The 19440-nt window shown below is 46.9% G+C and overlaps 1 protein-coding gene across 1 annotated transcript in view; it reads right to left on the bottom strand.

Annotated features, from left to right (window-relative positions):
- TMEM170B (transmembrane protein 170B) overlaps positions 1 to 19239 on the bottom strand; it is a 49717-nt gene extending 30478 nt beyond the window's left edge. Inside the window, exon 1 of the mRNA XM_030211046.1 lies at positions 18853 to 19239. Coding sequence (XP_030066906.1) covers positions 18853 to 19054 — 202 coding nt within the window. The 5' untranslated portion in view covers positions 19055 to 19239. The remainder of the gene's footprint in view (positions 1 to 18852) is intronic.
- Between the last annotated feature and the right edge of the window lie 201 nt (positions 19240 to 19440).

Raw genomic sequence — 19440 nt, 5'->3', positions numbered from 1 at the left:
TTGCAAAGATGTGCCAGGATGCTTTTAAAATAACAATGATAACTGAAATCAAGAATAAATAGAACTTTAATATGTCAGCCAAAAATATTGAAAAAGCGTGCAGAAACTGAATGCCACAAACAAGGGGGGAGGAAATTTAGAAGGGAGGTAAGGATACAGACTGGAGCTAAAACAGATGTTTGAGTCCTGGAATACCAGGCCTCAAAAGGGAGGATTTGTTGAACAAAAGTATGAAAGATTTGTTGAATAAAAGTATGAAAAATGCGGAGTGGAAGGCTCCATGATTACAACAAGCTGTTTTAACACTAACCCTCCTGAGGCATGAAAAGAATGTGGCAACACATTAGCCAAAGGCAGGCTCCAGAAAGTCTGTGGGCTAAAAGGTAGGGGGGTAATAGAAAGCAGATGTTCTGCACATGATTAACAGTTTGTGGTATTCAGAGACTTGCACAGGAATGTTGTATGAGAGAATTGGTCAGATGCCAAAGAAGAACGATATAAAATCAGATTGGAACAAAGAGGTAGCAAGCATTTTGAATTTTTCTTTGTCTGTCTATAGCATTTTGATTTGCCTTAAGCTTGCTGTAAATTGCTTGTGTGTGTAGATATGCTTTGAGTATAGAAATGCTTCCTGACTACCCCTATTGATGGTAATCAGCTTGTACACTAAACAAATGAGTAAACTGTTTATATTAAATATGAAATTCGTCTGGCCTTCTCTACAAAAGTGGCGGCATCCTTTTATACAGCGTGTACTCTTACCACCAAGTAAATAGGTGGCAGTAAGGGCTCAGGAAGTAATGGCCGCACGCTAATTGTGAAATTAGTGCATGTCCATTAAAGACCTCAAACATCTTAGCCCTAGACTTGTCCTCTGTCTCTAAATTAATTGGAATGGTAACTGCCATTTCTCGTACAAAAGATGGAAAAGAAAGACACTCTGGTGGAGATTTTCATCTTTCCTCAGGAGGGGAGGGGTCAGATGGGATGCCATAGGATTCCTCCTCCAAGCAGTACCATAGACCCTCATCAGACTCCCATGGGCACTCCTTATCAGTGTTGGCAAAAAAACTCCTCATGGGAGGGCAAAGATCAAGCCTGCCTCGACAGAAAAGAACCATGTCCCCTCGACGAGTGTCGGGGTATCGGCTCCATCCTCACCTCCAGCGAAGCTTCCTCCACTGATGTCGAGGGAGTGCCAGAACTGGTGGCTGTCAACACCTGTACCGCAGGTGTCACCGGTGTCGGAGGCCTCATTGTAGGCTGAGGTTGGGCTGCAGCAAGAAGCATGGAAGGCACAATCACCCCAGATGCCAATGCACTCTGTTGTAAAATCCCTGCCAAATGCTCATAGAGCATGGCCAGGATGCGCTTATCAAGAGAGGCAATTGGGAAAGGCTGGGGCACTGGATCAGAGAAAGGCTGCTGAAGTGCTGGGGTCAAGACGGGCACCTGGTCCTGACTGCATAGAGACCTGCACATCGGCACCTCCTGTATGGAGGGGGCACAGTCCTCCTGGCACCAACTCTTCTCAGGGATTGGGTGAGCCCTCAGTAACCCGGTATTCCCGGTACCATGTGTGAAGGGCGATGGATGCTGATGTTTCTTGGGCTTTGCCCAATAGCGGTCATTGACACTTCCTCGGTGCTGACAAGTAAGACATCAAATTCTCACATCACCTTGCGGTTGGGTCTGATGCTGACAAGCCCCCGAGGCCCTGCACAACAGCCAGCATCAAGGCTGGTGGAGGCCTACTCGATTCACGCCCACTCCCAATGTCTTGAGGCAGGCCTAGCAGCCATATGGACTGATGCAACTCTCAACATCAATGTCGATACCAATGTTGTGGATTTGGACCAGGCTCAAAAACGTTTCTCCCGCTGAGCCTCTCTGGCCAGCTGGGTCATTTTCTTCATACAAAGGCAAAGAACACATCTTGAACGAGCATGTTCTGGCCCCAAGCACTGAATACACCAAGAATGAGTGGCTTTGCCAGAGATGGTACTATTGTACCAAGTACAGTGCTTGAAGCCTCTGGGAACCTTTGATGACACGAAGGAAAAACAGCCATGGCTAGATCAAATGACTCGATGATGCCAGGAAAAGAGGCAAAGCACCAGAAAAAAATGGAGAGAAGTCCTGACTGGAGCTCAGGCGTAAGAGGGCCTTACAGAGCACAAAATAAAAAAATAAAACTCAAAAAGTGGCAAATCTATTATGAATGAGAAATTGTACATGAAGCAAAGAGAAAGTTACTGGTAAATAGAGTACTAAGCAATTCACGTAATAATTAATTGTTTGAGATATGGTCGTTCTTTGTGAGGGTTTGTTTGAATAGGAACGATTTGAGGATTTTGTGGAATCTAGTATATTTCTTATTTTGGGTGGTAAGCAGTTCCACCATTTGAGTTCTAGGTAAGTGAAATCTGCAGAGTGGATGGACAGTTTTGTACATCATTTTTTTGCAATTTGGGAGGTGTAGTCTGAGATAGTTTCTTGCCTCATATTTAGTGCTTCTTTGAGGTAAGTTTATTAATGGTACCACATAGTCTGGAGCTGTACCATTTAGTATTTGAAAGATAAAGGTACATAATTTGAAGGTGATTCTCGTATTGAAGGGAAGCCAGTGTAATTTGATTAATAAAGGGGAGGCACTTTCAAAACAAGAGATTTTATGTATGAACCTGGCTGTAGTGTTTTGAGCTGTTTGGAGTTTTTTCAACAGGTACTCCTTACAGACAGCATATATGGCATTACAATAATCGAATTGGGATAATGTTAATGATTGTACCAATAGTCTGAATGTTTCTGATGAGAAATAGGGTCTGATCCTTTTTAGTTTCCAAAGAGACCTGAAAGATTTTGTGATTACTGAGGACACTTGAGAATCAAATGTTAAAAGTTTGTCTATAATTATATCTAAAATTTTCAGATTATTGTCAATGGGGAATGAAGTGTTGTCAATTGTGAAACTATTGTACTTGTTTTGGTCAAATAGGTTGGTAATGACCACGAATTTAGTTTTTTTCTTTATTTAGCTTTAGTTTGGATTCTGAGGCCCAGGTTTCCATCAAATTTAAGCCAAGTTTTGCCTTTTGTAAGATGCCTTTAATGTTCTTTTTAAAGGTTATGTTTATGGTAACATCATCAGCATATATGAATGTTTTGAATCCTGCTGTTTCTAGTATGTTGCCTAGCGGTGACATCATTACATTAAAAAGAATGAGCGATAACAGAACCCTAAGGGGCGCCACAGTCCGGTGACCAAGGAGAGGGAGGATAAGGTTCCTTTCATTTTCACTTTGTAAGATCTTGATTTCAGGAATCCTTGAAACCATTTGTGGACTGTGCCACATATACCAAAGTTGTCTAGTATGTTTAGTAGGATATTATGATCTACTACATCAAATCTGCTAGACATATCGAACTGCATTATTAAGATCTTAGACCCTATGCTAATTTCTTTTCTGAGATTTGATACTAGGGTAGTAAGGACAATCTCGGTGCTTTAGCATGGTCTGAAAATCTGATTGTGATTTGTGTAGTAGGGAGAAATGTGAAAGGTAGTCCATAGTTTGTGCTGCTACTATTCCTTCCATCACCTTTATCATCAAAGGAATTAACCATCAAGTTTGCAAAATTCTTTGGTTGTGTAAATGGTCAAATATTTGTTCCACTGACTATATTGTGAAGTATTCTATTATTACAAAATATGATACAGCTCTTTCCTACTCCATTATCTATTTTAAGAAGCAATAAGAACTGATTTATATTCCCTTTCTTTTGAACAAGATGTGTTCAGCTTTGGTATTATGACTTTCATCAAGCAAAATTAAACAAAGCAACAACCAATTTCTTTAAAAATCTAACTTCACACAATCTTGCACTGTTATGCTACCTCTGCTACTCAAACTAACAGAAAGAGGATAATACAACTTCCTTTCAAGTACAAAACCAGAAACACCAAGAAGGGAAGCAGATGCAATGGAAGTGCGTGGTAACAAAATAATCTCACTACAAATTACAAAACTATGGAGGGCAACATCATAAATATGAATGTTCCAGCCTTGGGACCTCTTACAACACACAGCTGCTCCAAGTCCGAGGTTTTAAGACAAGGTTATAACCATTTGTCAGACCTCCACTACCCTAATAAAAAGTAACTTTTAATTATATTTCAAAAAATCTTTTTCCAAAATTGCACTGGAACCAGCAAATCCTCAATTCAAAACAAAAATAATTACATTTATCTTATGTAGAAAATCAGTGTTGAGGAATGTGGAAACACCCAACGCTCACAGAAAATCAAGCAAAGTGTTTCGGCATCAAGCCTGCTTCTGGGATTGACAACAAGTAGAGGCATTCACCGGCAGCTTCCATTAACTCGGGAAATACCCATCAAGCTTCTTCATTATGGCTTCAAGTCATAATGAAGGTTGGCCCATTCATATTTATGATGTCACTCTCCGTAAGATTTGTAATTTTTTAGTGACATTATTTTGTTACCACACACTTCCATTGTATCTGCTTCCCATCTTGGTGTTTACACCTTTGCTACTGTGGTAAAACCAACTAGTGCTCTGCAGATAAAGAAATGAAGGACAAATTTGAGCATTAGGTCTTAAGAGGAGGTACTTTTTGAAATGCCTTTGTTTAACATTAATCTCCACATGCCTTTACTCTCCACACACACCTGCATTTTGCAAAACCTTACGCCACAACACTAGGTAGCAAAATACCATGAAGCAGTTCTGAAAAGCAAGAACAAAACATTTTCCCACAAAAATCCCATCCCTTTCTTGATACCTAACTGAATTGCTGGTTTGTGTTAGAAATTTAACATGTGTGCAGAATAAGTTACCGAAGCACATATGTCATCAAACTAATTACTTGTTGTTTTGAAGATTACTTTAAAATTTGGTTATTTCAGAAGTTTAATCTATCATAAAGGGTGTCAATTTAGCTTTTATCTACATTGTGTATTTGATATTTAACTCTTTGTTTTAATTTATTGTATATCAAAGATAATGCCCTACTCTTTACGATTGTGAATCGCGCAGATCCAATTTTTTGGTCGTGGGGTATAGAAGTATTGTTTGCAATGTAATGTAACTATCCTATCCAGATTTGTAAATACATATGCTTCAGTGTATTCTTATAATGGGTTTATTGTACTACGCTTTATGTTACGCTTAAGTTGGACTATGTCTAAGAAAGGCAGAATACAAATATATTACGATACAGCATTGCTACTACTAGCTGACAGGAATGCACAGGGGGAAAACCTGTTTGTGGTTCGTTTGGCCTTTTTTCCCCATCTTCAAACATTTTTTTAGGTTTGTTTCACATATTTAATAAAATAGCTTCAACTCATTTAAGCATCAGTAGTGCATGTGAATGTATGGAATACCAGCACTTTTGTGGGTAAGTGTAACTTTATAAACAAAAGTGGCAGCAAAGCAGCTAAACCCTATTCTGTAAAATCTAGACTTCGCACATGCTAATGCAGGACTTTCCCACACACTAAGCCCAGATTTACCACAGCAGTATATGGTAAAATTATGTATCATACCTGATAATTTTCTTTCCATTAATCATAGCTGATCAATCCATAGACTGGTGGGTTGTGTCCATCTACCAACAGGTGGAGATAGAGAGCAATCCTTTTGCCTCCCTATATGTGGTCATGTGCTGCCGGAAACTCCTCAGTATGTCGATATCCAAGCTCCATCCGCAGGACTCAGCACTTAGAGAATTACACCCACAAAGGGACCCTCTGCCCAGCTCACCACCGCCGAAACGGGGGAGGGGAATTAACCCAGCTTATCCCCACACAAGTGGGGGAGGGGAATCCGTCCAGCTCATCCCCGCGGAGCGGGGGAGGGACACCACCCCGCCGATGCGGGGGGATCTGGCTTATCCTGCAACCGCAACCGCGGGAGGAGCTGACTGACCCTAACACCGCCGAAGCGGGAGGGGTACAAAGCTGCCCTACAGCCGCACGAAGCGGGAGGGAGCGCCGGCAGAATTTATGTCTCAATCCAGCCCCGAAAACGGAGGGGAGAGGAATGCAGCAGCTCACTGTAACACAAAATCGTCTCAACTCTTGAAGAATCCAATTGAAAAAACTTAAACACGAAGTCCTCCTGAACAGGAACTGCAGACTAAACTTGAACCTGAAATGCAACCAGAATATAAACAGTACAAATATCTGGGAGGGGCTATGGATTGATCAGCTATGATTAATGGAAAGAAAATTATCAGGTATGATACATAATTTTACCTTCCATATCATCATGCTGATCAATCCATAGACTGGTGGGATGTACCGAAGCAGTACTCACCCAGGGCGGGACATTGAAATCCCTGACCGCAACACTGAAGCTCCAAACCGGGCCTCCGCCCGAGCAGCCACAGTCAAGCGGTATTGCCTGGAGAAGGTATGGGCCGATGCCCAAGTTGCCATCTTGCATATCTCTTCCAAGGAGACGGACCCGGCCTCTGCCATCGAGGCCGCCTGAGCTCTAGTGGAGTGAGCCTTCAGCTGAATAGGCGGCACCTTCCCCGCGGCCACATAAGCCGCTGCAATGGCCTCCTTGACCCATCTTGCCACTGTAGGCTTAGCAGCCTGCAGACCCTTACGAAGACCTGCAAACAGGACAAACTGTCACGTCCCTTACCTGTGCCGCCCTGTCCGCAGTGATGCCTCACTCCGCGAGCAGGAGAGAGCGGGGTATCGCTGGCTACGGGCGGCGTGTTCAGGGAATCTTGCCTGCCTCCTGGACGGTGCCGGTTCGCCGCTATAGTGCTGTGGCGGCTGGAGAGCGCCGGCCATTTTGGCAGCGCCGGCGCTCACAAGCTGGAGAGTCTCTTCCGGGCGCTGGACCCGGGAGCATGGAGAACGCCCCTTCTGGGTCCGGATTGGCTGGTCGCGGCTGGACTCCGCCCTCTCTCTGTGACCAGCCTATCCAGAGCCCGGGGGCTGGTTGTAGGCTCCACCCCCCGGACAGCTGATGGTTGTCTTCCTGATGGAGGGGGCTATTTAAGTACAGACGCTGGCAGAACACTTTGCTTCGGCTTCTGCTTGTGTGGATTCCTGAGTTCTGTGTGTTTGGATTGTTTTTCTGCTTTGAACCTGCCGCCTGCCTTGAACCTCTGTTTGGACCTGGACTTTGCTTTTGCCTGCCGCCTGCCTTGAACCTCTGTTTGGACCTGGACTTTGCTTTTGCCTGCCGCCTGCCTTGAACCTCTGTTTGGACCTGGACTTTGCTTTTGCCTGCCGCCTGCCTTGAACCTCTGTTTGGACCTGGACTTTGCTTTCGCCTGCCGCCTGCCTTGAACCTCTGTTTGGACCTGGACCTTGCCTTTTGCCATCTGTCTGCTGTCCATCCTGTGTACAGTCCTGCCCTCCTTAGGAAGTTCCAGTCCTGATTCTCCAGGTAAGATCAGAACTGTCTGGCTGCCAGACGTAGTTTGGCACAGGGGCTCACAGATCGTGGTATAGGCCTGACACAAACAGATGATCCGATTTCCGGAAATCATTGGTCACTTCCAAGTATCTGATGATGACTCGTCTCACATCCAGAAATTTGAGAGCAGAGTATTCCTCTGGGTAGTCCTCCCTACGAAAGGAAGGGAGACAGAGCTGCTGATTCACATGGAAGCGAGAAACAATCTTGGGCAGGAAGGAAGGCACTGTGCGAATAGTCACTCCTGCCTCAGTGAACCGCAGAAAAGGCTCTCGACATGAGAGCGCCTGGAGCTCGGAAACTCTTCTGGCTGAAGTGATAGCCACCAAAAAGACTGCTTTCAACGTCAGGTCTTTCAGAGATGCCCTCGACAAGGGTTCAAAAGGCGGCTTCTGCAAGGCTCTTAGCACCAGGTTGAGATTCCACGCAGGCACCACTGAGTGCAGAGGAGGGCGCAGGTGATTAACTCCCTTGAGAAAACATACCACATCTGGCTGCGAAGCCAGGGAAGCACCCTTCAGGCGGCCCCTGAAGCAAGCCAGAGCCGCTACCTGGACTTTAAGGGAACTGAGTGACAGGCCTTTCTCCAGACCTTCTTGCAGTAACGCCAGCACTGAAGAAACTGGAGTAGTGAAGGGAGAAAGTGAGCCTGCTTCACACCACGCTGCAAAGGTACGCCAAACCCTGGCGTAAGCAGTAGAAGTAGAGCGCTTCCTCGCTCTCAGCATAGTGGCGATGACCTTGTCCGAGAAGCCCTTCTTCCTCAGACGCTGCCGCTCAATAGCCAGGCCGTAAGACCAAAGGGGGAGGGATCCTCCATCACCACGGGACCCTGATGCAACAGGCCCTGCTCCACTGGCAGCCGCAGAGGGTCGTCCACCGAGAGCCTGATCAAGTCCGCATACCAGGGACGTCTGGGCCAGTCCGGACCCACCAGGATTATTCGGCCCGGATGCTTTGCCACCCGATCTAGTACCCTGCCCAACATGGGCCAGGGCGGGAACACATAGAGAAGCTCCTGTGTCGGCCACTGTTGGAGAAGAGCATCTACTCCCAGAGATCGAGGGTCCCGTCCTCTGCTGAAAAAGCGCGGCACTTGGCAATTGGCTGATGACGCCATCAGATCTAGGCTCGGCTGGCCCCAGCGCTTCGTGATGTCCAAGAACGCCTGAGCCAATAACTGCCACTCTCCGGGATCCAAGGTATGGCGACTGAGAAAGTCCACCTTGACATTCATGACTCCGGCAATGTGGGCCGCTGACAGCTGTTCCAGGTTCGCTTCCGCCCACTGGCATAGATTCATGGCTTCCTTGGCTAGAGGGGCGCTCTTGGTACCTCCCTGGCGGTTGACATAGGCCACAGCCGTGGCATTGTCCGACAGGACCCGTACTGGCTTCAATGCCAGTACCGGGAGGAACTCCAAAAGCGCCAACCGAATGGCTCTGAGTTCCAGGAGGTTGATAGACCACTTTGCCTCTGCAGGAGACCAGAGCCCCTGCGCTGTCCTTCCCAAACAGTGGGCTCCCCAGCCCGTCAAAGAGGCGTCCGTCGTGACGACAATCCACTCCGGGGTCACAAGAAGCATCCCTGCAGACAACTTGTCTGTCTTCAGCCACCAGCTCAGCGCCTTGCGCACTGCTGGGTCCAAGGGAAGGCGCACAGCATAATCCTCCAACACCGGAGTCCAGCGCTGCAGCAGAGAGTGTTGTAGTGGTCTCATATGAGCCCTGGCCCAGGGCACTACTTCCATCGTGGCCGTCATAGAGCCCAACAGCTGCACATAGTCCCAAGCCCGAAGCGGAGAGGCTACTAGGAACTGGTCCACCTGAGCCTGAAGTTTGACAATCCGAGTGTCCGGCAGGAACACTCTGCCCACTTGGGTGTCGAATCGAACTCCCAGATACTCCAGGGACTGAGTCGGGTGCAGCTGGCTTTTCTCCCAGTTGATGATCCACCCCAGGGAGCTCAAAAGAGCAATCACCCGGTCCACAGCTTTGCCGCACTCTGCATAAGAGGGGGCTCGGATCAACCAGTCGTCCAGATAAGGATGGACTTGTACTCCTTCCTTTCGCAGGAAGGCCGCGATGACCACCATTACTTTGGAGAAGGTCTGCGGAGCAGTAGCCAACCCGAACGGGAGGGCTCTGAACTGGAAGTGTCGGCCCAGGACTGCAAAACGCAGAAAGCGTTGATGAGGAGGCCAGATGGGAATATGCAAGTACGCTTCCTTGATGTCCAAGGATGCCAGGAACTCCCCTGCCTTCACTGCCGCTATAACAGAGCGGAGAGTCTCCATGCGAAAGTGCCGAACTTTCAAGGCCCGATTGACCCCTTTGAGGTCGAGGATAGGCCGTACAGAACCTCCTTTCTTTGGTACCACAAAGTAAATGGAGTAACGTCCCTTGCCAAGCTGATTTTCTGGCACCGGAACGACCGCACCCAGGCGGATAAGATTGTCCAAGGTCTGCTGCACTGCCACAGCTTTGACCGGAGACTTGCAGGGAGAGAGTACAAACCCGTCTCTTAAGGGTCGGCAGAACTCTAGCTTGTAGCCGTCTCTGATGACTTCCAGCACCCAAGTGTCTGAAGTTACCCTGGTCCACTCGCCCAGAAACGAGGACAGGCGTCCTCCAATCTGCACTGGGCCATGGACAAGGACCCCGTCATTGGGTACGAGACCCTGGGGGAGGACCGGAGGGCGCACCTCCGGGACGGTGGTCTCTGCGAAAGGAATGCTGCTTGGGGGAGAAGTTCCTCTTGAAAGAAGAGGGGGCAGAGGAGCCCGACTTGCCCAGGCGGTACCGACGGGCTTCCTGAAACGTCCTCTGGAGATACCGGGGCGAGCACTGGCCCGAGCCCTGACCTCTGGTAACCTCTTGCCCTTAGACGTGCCGAGATCGGTCACAATTTTGTCCAGCTCGACCCCAAAGAGCAGCTTGCCTTTAAAAGGCAACTTAGCCAGGCGGGACTTAGAGGCGTGGTCCGCAGACCAATGTTTCAGCCAAAGCCACCGCCGCGCAGAGACTGTCTGAGCCATACCTTTAGCCGAGGCTCTCAAGACATCATACAGTAAGTCTGCCAAATAAGCCAAGCCCGATTCCAGGGCCGGCCAATCAGCCCTCAAGGAAGGATCCGAGGGGGAAGCCCGCTGCACAATCGTCAGGCACGCCCTAGCCACGTAGGAGCTGCAAACTGAGGCCTGCAAACTTAAGGCAGCCGCCTCGAAGGACGACCTTAAGGCCGCCTCCAATCTTCTGTCTTGGGCGTCCTTTAGGGCCGTGCCACCTTCCACCGGCAACGCCGTTTTCTTAGTCACCGCAGTGATTAAAGAATCAACGGTAGGCCAAAGAAAGGCCTCCCGTTCACTTTCAGGCAAAGGATAGAGGCGGGACATAGCCCTAGCCACTTTGAGGCTCGCTTCCGGGACATCCCATTGAGCCGAAATTAAGTTGTGCATGGCATCATGCACTTGGAAGGTTCTAGGCGGGCGCTTCGTCCCCAGCATAATGGCAGAGCCAACAGGGGCTGAGGGAGAGACGTCCTCTGGAAAGGAAATCTTCAAAATGCTCATGGCCTGCACTAACAGGTTGGGCAAATCCTCTGAGCGAAAGATCCGAGCTGCAGAGGGGTCATCCGCTCCATCCGAGCGGGAATCCGTCTCCTCCAAGGAATCCCCAAAGGACCGTTGGGAGAACTCAGATACGTAGCCCTCATCTACATCAGAGGAAACAGAGTCCTCTAAGGCCTGGGAATCCACCCGAGAGCGTTTACTTCCGGGGGCCTCAACCCCTTTATCGGACAAGGGAGAAGGGGCAGCGTTTTGCATAAGGAAGGCCTGATGCAGCAGCAAAATAAACTCGGGGGAGAAACCCCCCAGACTGTGCACTTCAGCAGCCTGGGCCATAGCCCTAGACGCACCCTCAACCGGCGCTCACAAGAGCGGGGGAGAAACATGCTGCGCATCCAAGATGGCGTCCGGCGCGACACTCCGCGAAGGAGCCGCGCGGGAAGAACGGCGCTTAACTTTAGCCGCTTTTTTGCCGTCGCCCAAATCAAGGGCAGCCATGGCATTAACGTCTCCCAGCTCAAGGGCGGCCCAAGAAGAAGCCGTCCGAGCAGAGTGGCCGGCCAAGATGGCGGAGGCGAGCAGCGGGGGATGGGCGTTTATGGCGGGAAAAACCGCCGCACCGGAGGAAGACCCGGGACACTGACCGGCCTCCGAACTGACACCCAACAAGGGCGAATCAGACTTTATGACCCCCGCATCCCCGCTAGAAGCGCACACGCGGTCCGGGGAGCGATTCTTCGCGCCCTCGCCCTCTGATGCCGTAGGCCACGTGGAGATCGATCGGGGAACCCCCTGCCCGTTATAAAAAGGTTAAAATTACCTGCTTCTCGCTCCGAGCTGTAACGACCTGGTGTCCCAGTGAGTAGCTGCAATAAACGTTTAAATATAAGTCGAAATAAACGCCCTTAAGGATGTCCCAAATTTTTTTTTTTTTTTTAACGGAGCCAGCGGGAGGGGGGAGAAAAGGAGGGACCTGGCGCCACCAGGTTTGCACTTGCTCAAGAAGAGCCCTCAACCCCAGGTACTCAACAAAACCTAAAAATTAGGCTTGGAGACCTAGCCAGAGCTGCTGCTGTGTGTGACCACCACCTGCTGAGATAGAGAACATACTGAGGAGTTTCCGGCAGCACATGACCACATATAGGGAGGCAAAAGGATTGCTCTCTATCTCCACCTGCTGGTAGATGGACACAACCCACCAGTCTATGGATTGATCAGCATGATGATATGGAATAAGGATTTTAATTTGTTTTTTGCAGGTCCCACAATAATTTTTCCATTAGTATGCGAGACTTCACTTACTGCCTTTTATTTAAGGGGTGCTAAGTGCTCCCACATTAAGTCCATGTTACCCAGTTAGCGCATGCTAATGTGAATGTACAAGCTAGGAAATGCTTCCACACCCATTCCCTGCCTCTTCCTGAAAATATGCTTTAAAAAAAATAATGTGGAGATTAGCATGCACTAACATGCAAATTACTTATTGCGGTTAGTAAAAGAGTCTCACAGTACCTAAACACAAGGGGGCATTCACATGGGGGGGGAAGGGGATGAGCAGTGCTGCCAGTTCCACACACCATTTAATGCATATTATAAATTACACAAGCCCTTGTCACATTCGGTGCCTGCAGTTACATCAGGTCTATGGCCAGGGTAACTAAGAGCACCTAGATTGTATATAGGCAGCCTGATACCTAGTTGCACTAGTGTTCTGTAATGGAATCTGGGTGCCCACATGTCGTGACTGAATATGCTCTTACCAACATTGGGGCATCTAAAAGGTGGCACCCAGTTATGGAGTTACTCCTTATTTAACTTAGGGCTCCTTTCACAAAGGCATGCTAGCGCTTCCAGGGTGGCAAATACGATGAAGCCCATTCAATTCCTGTGGGCTTCATCGCATTTGCCACACCGGAGTTGCTAGCGCGGCTTTGTAAATGGAACCCTTATGCAATTTATCTTATATTCAATGTTGACCACTATTGTTAAATGGACAAACACACCATGGTCAGACCACTACAAACTAAACTTAGCCCTACTCTGGCAAAAAATGGGTTCACACCGTATACAAGAACACACAACCTACAGCATACGAGGCCAAATAGACTCGGAAACATTCTGGCAACAGATGTATAATAATGAATGGTCAGCACAAACGGACACTACATACTATCTTTCAGATTGGGATAAAAGATGCAAAAGCATATTAGACGAAATAGCACCCTTACAAACAAGAACCTCACGTAGGCATAACTCAATACAATGGTTCAACAAAGAACTGAAAAAATTAAACACACAATCCAGGAAACTCGAAAGAGCATGGAAAAAAATAAAAGATGCACAAACACTCAATGCATGGAAACAAACTCAAAGAAAATACAAATACGCTATAAGACAAGCCAAAAGACTTTTATTACAAAACCAAAATAGGGCCTGAATACAAAGACACAAAAAAATTATACCAACTTGTGAACAAACTACTAGACACCACTGCAGTCACCACAACCAATACAGATACCCCAATGGCAGACAAATGTGCCAAATACTTCAAGGAAAAAATTGCAAATCTACACAACATACTACCTCAGAACATCACCGACATTGAAAACTTCATCGAATGCATGGACCCAAACTCCGATGAATCCCCAGCGGACAGATTCTGGACAAGATTCGCTCTCCTCACCACTGAAACAGTCAATCAAGCGACTAACAGGTTCTCCAAGACTCACTGTAAACTGGATATCTGTCCCAGTTACCTAATAAAATCCGCCCCCCACTGCTTCATAGCAGACCTCACATCCCACATAAACTACATGTTTCAACATGGTCTCTTCCCTAAGAACAACGGCAACATCCTCCTTACCCTGATACCAAAAGATACCAAGAAAAAAACAAGCGATATCACTAACTACCGACCAATTGCATCTATCCCACTGGTAGTCAAACTGATGGAAAGCATGGTAACCAAACAACTTACTGATTACATAAATAAATTCTCAATACTAAACGAATCACAATCAGGATTTCGCGCCAACCAAAGCACCGAAACAGTACTAATTACTCTCTTAGCCAAATTCAAACAAGAAATTGCATTAGGCAAAAACGTACTTCTCCTACAATTCAATATGTCTAGTGCGTTCGACATGGTAAACCACAATATACTACTAAGCATCCTAGAATACTTCGGGATTAGCAGAAGTGTACTTAGCTGTGTCAAGGGTTTCCTAACCACTAGAACATATCAAGTGAAATCAAATTCAAACATATCATCACCATGGAAAGCAGACTGTGGAGTACCCCAAGGATCACCACTATCACCTCTCCTTTTCAACCTAATGATGACCCCACTAGCCAAGTCCTTATCCAATCAAGGCCTTAACCCCTTCATTTACGCAGACTATGTCACAATATACATCCCTTACAAACATAATCTAGCAGAAATCACCAATGAAATCAAACAAATTCAATGAAATCAAACAAATTCTCAATACTACACGACTCCCCGTCAGGATTTCGGTCTAACCACAGCATGGAAACAGTATTAGTTACTCTCAAGAATAAATTTAAACAAATGATTGCAACTGGCAAGAACATACTACTGCTACAATTCGACATGTCTAGCGCCTTCGATATGGTTGATCATGGAATACCATTAGATATCCTCGAGTATTTCGGAATTGGAGGTAATGTCCTCAATTGGTTCAAGAGGTTCCTAACCACACGATCATACCAAGTGACATCTAATTCGACTACGTCAGCTACATGGATACCTGAATGTGGAGTTCCACAGGGATCCCCCCTCTCACCGACACTATTCAACTTAATGATGATACCCTTGGCGAAACTACTATCAAGCCATAACCTTAACCCATACATATATGCAGACGACGTAACAATCTACATTCCATTTAAACAAGATCTAAAGGAAATTTCCAAAGACATCAACAACAGCCTACACATCATGCACACATGGGTGGACGCATTCAAGTTGAAACTCAATGCAGAAAAAACCCAATGCCTAGTACTCACCTCACAACACAACACGAACAAATTTACCACCATTGACACACCAAAACTGAATCTTCCAATTTCGGACACCCTAAAGATTCTCGGAGTTACCATTGATCGACACCTAACACTTGAGTGTCATGCGAAAAACACAACCAAGAAGATGTTCCACTCAATGTGGAAATTAAAAAGAGTAAGACCTTTCTTCCCAAGAAATGTCTTCTGCAACCTGGTACAATCAATGGTACTCAGTCATCTAGATTACTGCAATGCACTCTACGCTGGCTGCAAAGAGCATATAATCAAGAAACTTCAGACAGCTCAGAACACTGCAGCTAGACTCATATTCAGTAAAACAAAATACGAAAGCGCTAAACCCCTACGACAAAAGCTGCACTGGCTCCCACTCAAAGAACGCATCACGTTCAAAATATGCACCCTAGTTCATAAAACCATTCACGGAGACGCACCAGCCTACATGTCAGACCTGATAGACTTACCACCCAGGAATGCGAAGAAATCATCCCGCACATTCCTTAATCTTCACTTCCCAAACTGTAAAGGTCTTAAATACAAACTAACACATGCGTCAACCTTTTCCTACCTGAGCACACAATTCTGGAACCTAAAAACGCTTCTGCGCAACCTAAAAACGATCTATGAACAAGCTAACTTCCGAATTCTACTGAAGACCCATCTCTTCAACAAGGCATAAAAAATGATTAACAAATATGAACCCCTGTACACATATCCAGAACTACCTCTACAATATTTGCTTACCAAACTACTATCATGTTTTTTTCATCATCATGGCACCCAAGCTCCTCTACTAAATGTATATTTTCTATATAATTCTTATATATTTCTTAAACGTTTCTTACTATGTTGCTTGTTAAAATACTATCATGTTTTATCATTATCATGTTACCCAGAATCCTCTGTTATACTAAAGAATCCTCTGTTAAACTAAATTTATACTTTCTCATGTATTTTCACTATTCATGATGTATTGTAAACCACATTGAGCCTGCAAAGAGGTGGGGAAATGTGGGATACAAATGCAACAAATAAATAAAATAAATAAACTCAGCCTAAACATCATGAACTCAGGGGCGAATGCATTTCAACTAAAACTTATCACAGAAAAAACACACTGTCTCATCCTCTCATCCCAATACAACACAAATGAACCCACCAATATAATCACCCCAGATCACAACCTCCCTATCTCAGACAGCCTAAAAATTCTCGGAGTTACAATTGACCGTAATCTCACACTGGAGAGCCAAGTGAAAGTCACAACAAAGAAAATGTTCCACTCAATGTGGAAGCTCAAACGAGTAAAACCGTTTTTCCCGAGGGAAATATTTTGTAACTTGGTACAAACCATGGTACTAAGTCAGCTAGACTACTGCAATGGAATCTACGCGGGACGCAAAGAACAAATCCCAAAGAAACTTCAAACTGCTCAAAACACAGCAGACAGGCTTATATTTGGAAAAACGAGATTCGAAAGCGCCAAACCTCTACGAGAAAAACTACACTGGCTGCCAATCAAAGAACGCATTGCATTCAAATCTGCACCATGGTTCATAAAATCATCTACGGAGATGCCCCGGGACATGACAGACCTCATAGATCTACCAACCAGAAACGCATCAAGATCTACACGAACATACCTAAATCTCCACCACCCAAGCTGCAAAGGACTCAAATACAAATCAACCTATTCATCCAGCTTTTCCTATATAAGCACACAACTATGGAATGCATTACCAAGCACTGTGAAAACAACAAACAACCACCTACATTTCCGGAAATTACTAAAAACTTACCTGTTCAAAAAGACATACCTTAACGATCCAACTTAAATGCCTTAACCTTGCAACACAACGAAACCAAAGCTCATACTGGACATAATTTAAATCTTCCCCCATACGATTCCCTAACGTATCTGCAACACATGAACCGTACTCTACTACAGCATCACTCTGTATTTGTTCATACCGATCAACTGTACGGTACTATGTAAGCCACACTGAGCCTGCAAAAAGGTGGGAAAATGTGGGATACAAATGTGGCAAATAAATAAATAAATGCACACCTTCTATTTCTTTACAACTACACTACTCAAATAGAAGGCCAGGTACCCTCCCCCACCAATAAGACCAAAAGAGATAAATAGAAAAGCAGTCCCAGTAGTTTCACATCTGCTTTAAGTACTACTACTAAAGTAGAGGAGTGTAGTAGCCGTGTTAGTCCACTCTTAAGGTTATCAATAGAAATCAAACAAAATAAAACATGGAAAAGAAAATAAGATGATACCTTTTTTATTGGACATAACTTAATACATTTCTTGATTAGCTTTCGAAGGAGAAGGGCAACCTTCGAAAGCTAATCAAGAAATGTATTAAGTTATGTCCAATAAAAAAGGTAACATCTGCTTTAAAAACATAGCTTTTGTCTCACTCCACCTTTAAATCCAAGCTCAAAACATAAGCAAATATTCCCTCACCAACAACGATTCTGCAGAATAGCAGCACCTACCCAGTGCTAAATACCAAAACACTAGCAAAAATGTTCCAACATAACAAACTGGTTACCAGCTGGTGCCAAGCAGAAAGAAGTGTATCAGTTCTCTGTACCATGGCAAAAGTTCCTGCAGCATCCCATCATCTCCTCCCCCAGCCCAACTCTAAGCTCACAGTGAGCAGCCTGAGCATCCCTCCTGCCTCTCTTACACCACCATTCAGTTTTAGTTATCACCAGTCCAGCATGCAATAGCTGCAGATCTTACTACTACTACTACTTAACATTTCTAAAGCGCTACTAGGGTTACGCAGCGCTGTACAATTTAACATGGAAGGACAGTCCCTGCTCAAGGAGCTTACAATCTAAAAGACAGGTGTACAATCTTCCAGCCCTATGCCCAAATGTCAATCATCTCCTGGCCCCAGCCCTGGGGGCTAATCATCTGGCTACCCATGGAGTGAGACCCTCTCCCCCAACTACATCCCCCGTGGGACTGTCCTTCCCTGATCTCTGCCCGGTAGCCACCTTCTCCCTCGCCCCTGGATGAACCAGCTGAGCCTCCCAGGAGATGATAACCCCCCTACCCCCTTTCTTCATGGGGCAATTGACACATTCACCCTTAAAACAGCATCTTGGGCAAAGGTTCATTCAGCCTCACCCCTGGATGAACCAGCTGAGCCTCCAAGGAGATGACAACCCTACCCCCATTCTTTATGGGGCAACTGACACATCCACCCTTAAAACAACATCTTGGGCAAAGGTTCATTCAGCCTCACCCCTGGATGAACCAGCTGAGCCTCCCAGGAGATGACAACCCTACCCCCTTTCTTTATGGGGCAATTGACATATGGTCCACCCTTAAAACAGCATCTTGGGCAAAGGTTCATTCTGCCTCACCCCTGGATGAACCAGCTGAGCCTCCCAGGAGATGATAACCCCCCCTACCCCCTTTCTTCATGGGGCAATTGACACATTCACCCTTAAAACAGCATCTTGGGCAAAGGTTCATTCAGCCTCACCCCTGGATGAACCAGCTGAGCCTCCAAGGAGATGATAACCCCCCTACCCCCTTTCTTTATGGGGCAACTGACAGCATCTTGGGCAAAGATTCATTCAGCATCCCCACCCCCCACTTAAGGCTGCCATGCTGCTGACTCAAATGGGTAGTGGCCAGTCCCCTAGCTTGGGGCCTGGGCGCAGTTGCCCCTCTTGCCCATCCTCTGCAAGGGTCCTGGCTCTCCCCACCCCCGTTCCCCCGGGGCGGTGGCCGGTTACCCGTCAGGTTCCTGAGCACGGTGCCGTGGGCCCACAGGCTCAGCACTTGCTGCACGGACAGGTTGATCATGGAGCTGTCCGCCCCCGCCTCCGCCTTCATGGTGGCTCCCGGGCCCTGCTGCTCCGTCCCGCTTCTCCTCCTCCTTCTCCTCTTCCTCCTCGGGGCTGGGGAGCGGCTGCAGCCTGCCCGCGGGGAAGACATGGAGGGAGGACGGCTTGGAGCCGGCGGCACGGGCCCCTCTCCTCCCGACACGGGGGCCACCGAAGTCGCCTAATGCCTCCCGCTGGCCGCCTCCTGGGGCCAGCGGGGCAACGACCGGCCGCCTCCCGCCATCGTCATCCTTCTCCTCGGTGGCGACTACAGCATCATCACATCAGCCGAGGAGGAGGAGGAGGAGACTGCTGACAACAGCGGCCGGAGGGAGGGAGGGAGGGAGACTGAGAGGAGAAGCTCCTTGGAAGGAGAGGGAGAGAGAGGCAGGGCCTGGCAAATGTCACTTCAGTTTTTCTACCCTTGTGTTTAACGGTCTTGTTTACTGACTGAGCAGCTTTCTCTCCACAGTAGGGAATGGAAGAAAAACTGGAGTA

Source organism: Microcaecilia unicolor, chromosome 1 (genome assembly GCF_901765095.1).
Source record: "Microcaecilia unicolor chromosome 1, aMicUni1.1, whole genome shotgun sequence".
Taxonomy (NCBI): Eukaryota; Metazoa; Chordata; class Amphibia; order Gymnophiona; family Siphonopidae; genus Microcaecilia; species Microcaecilia unicolor.
The sequence above is the reverse complement of the archived record's forward strand: the minus strand, read 5'-3'. Positions and strand labels throughout refer to the sequence as shown.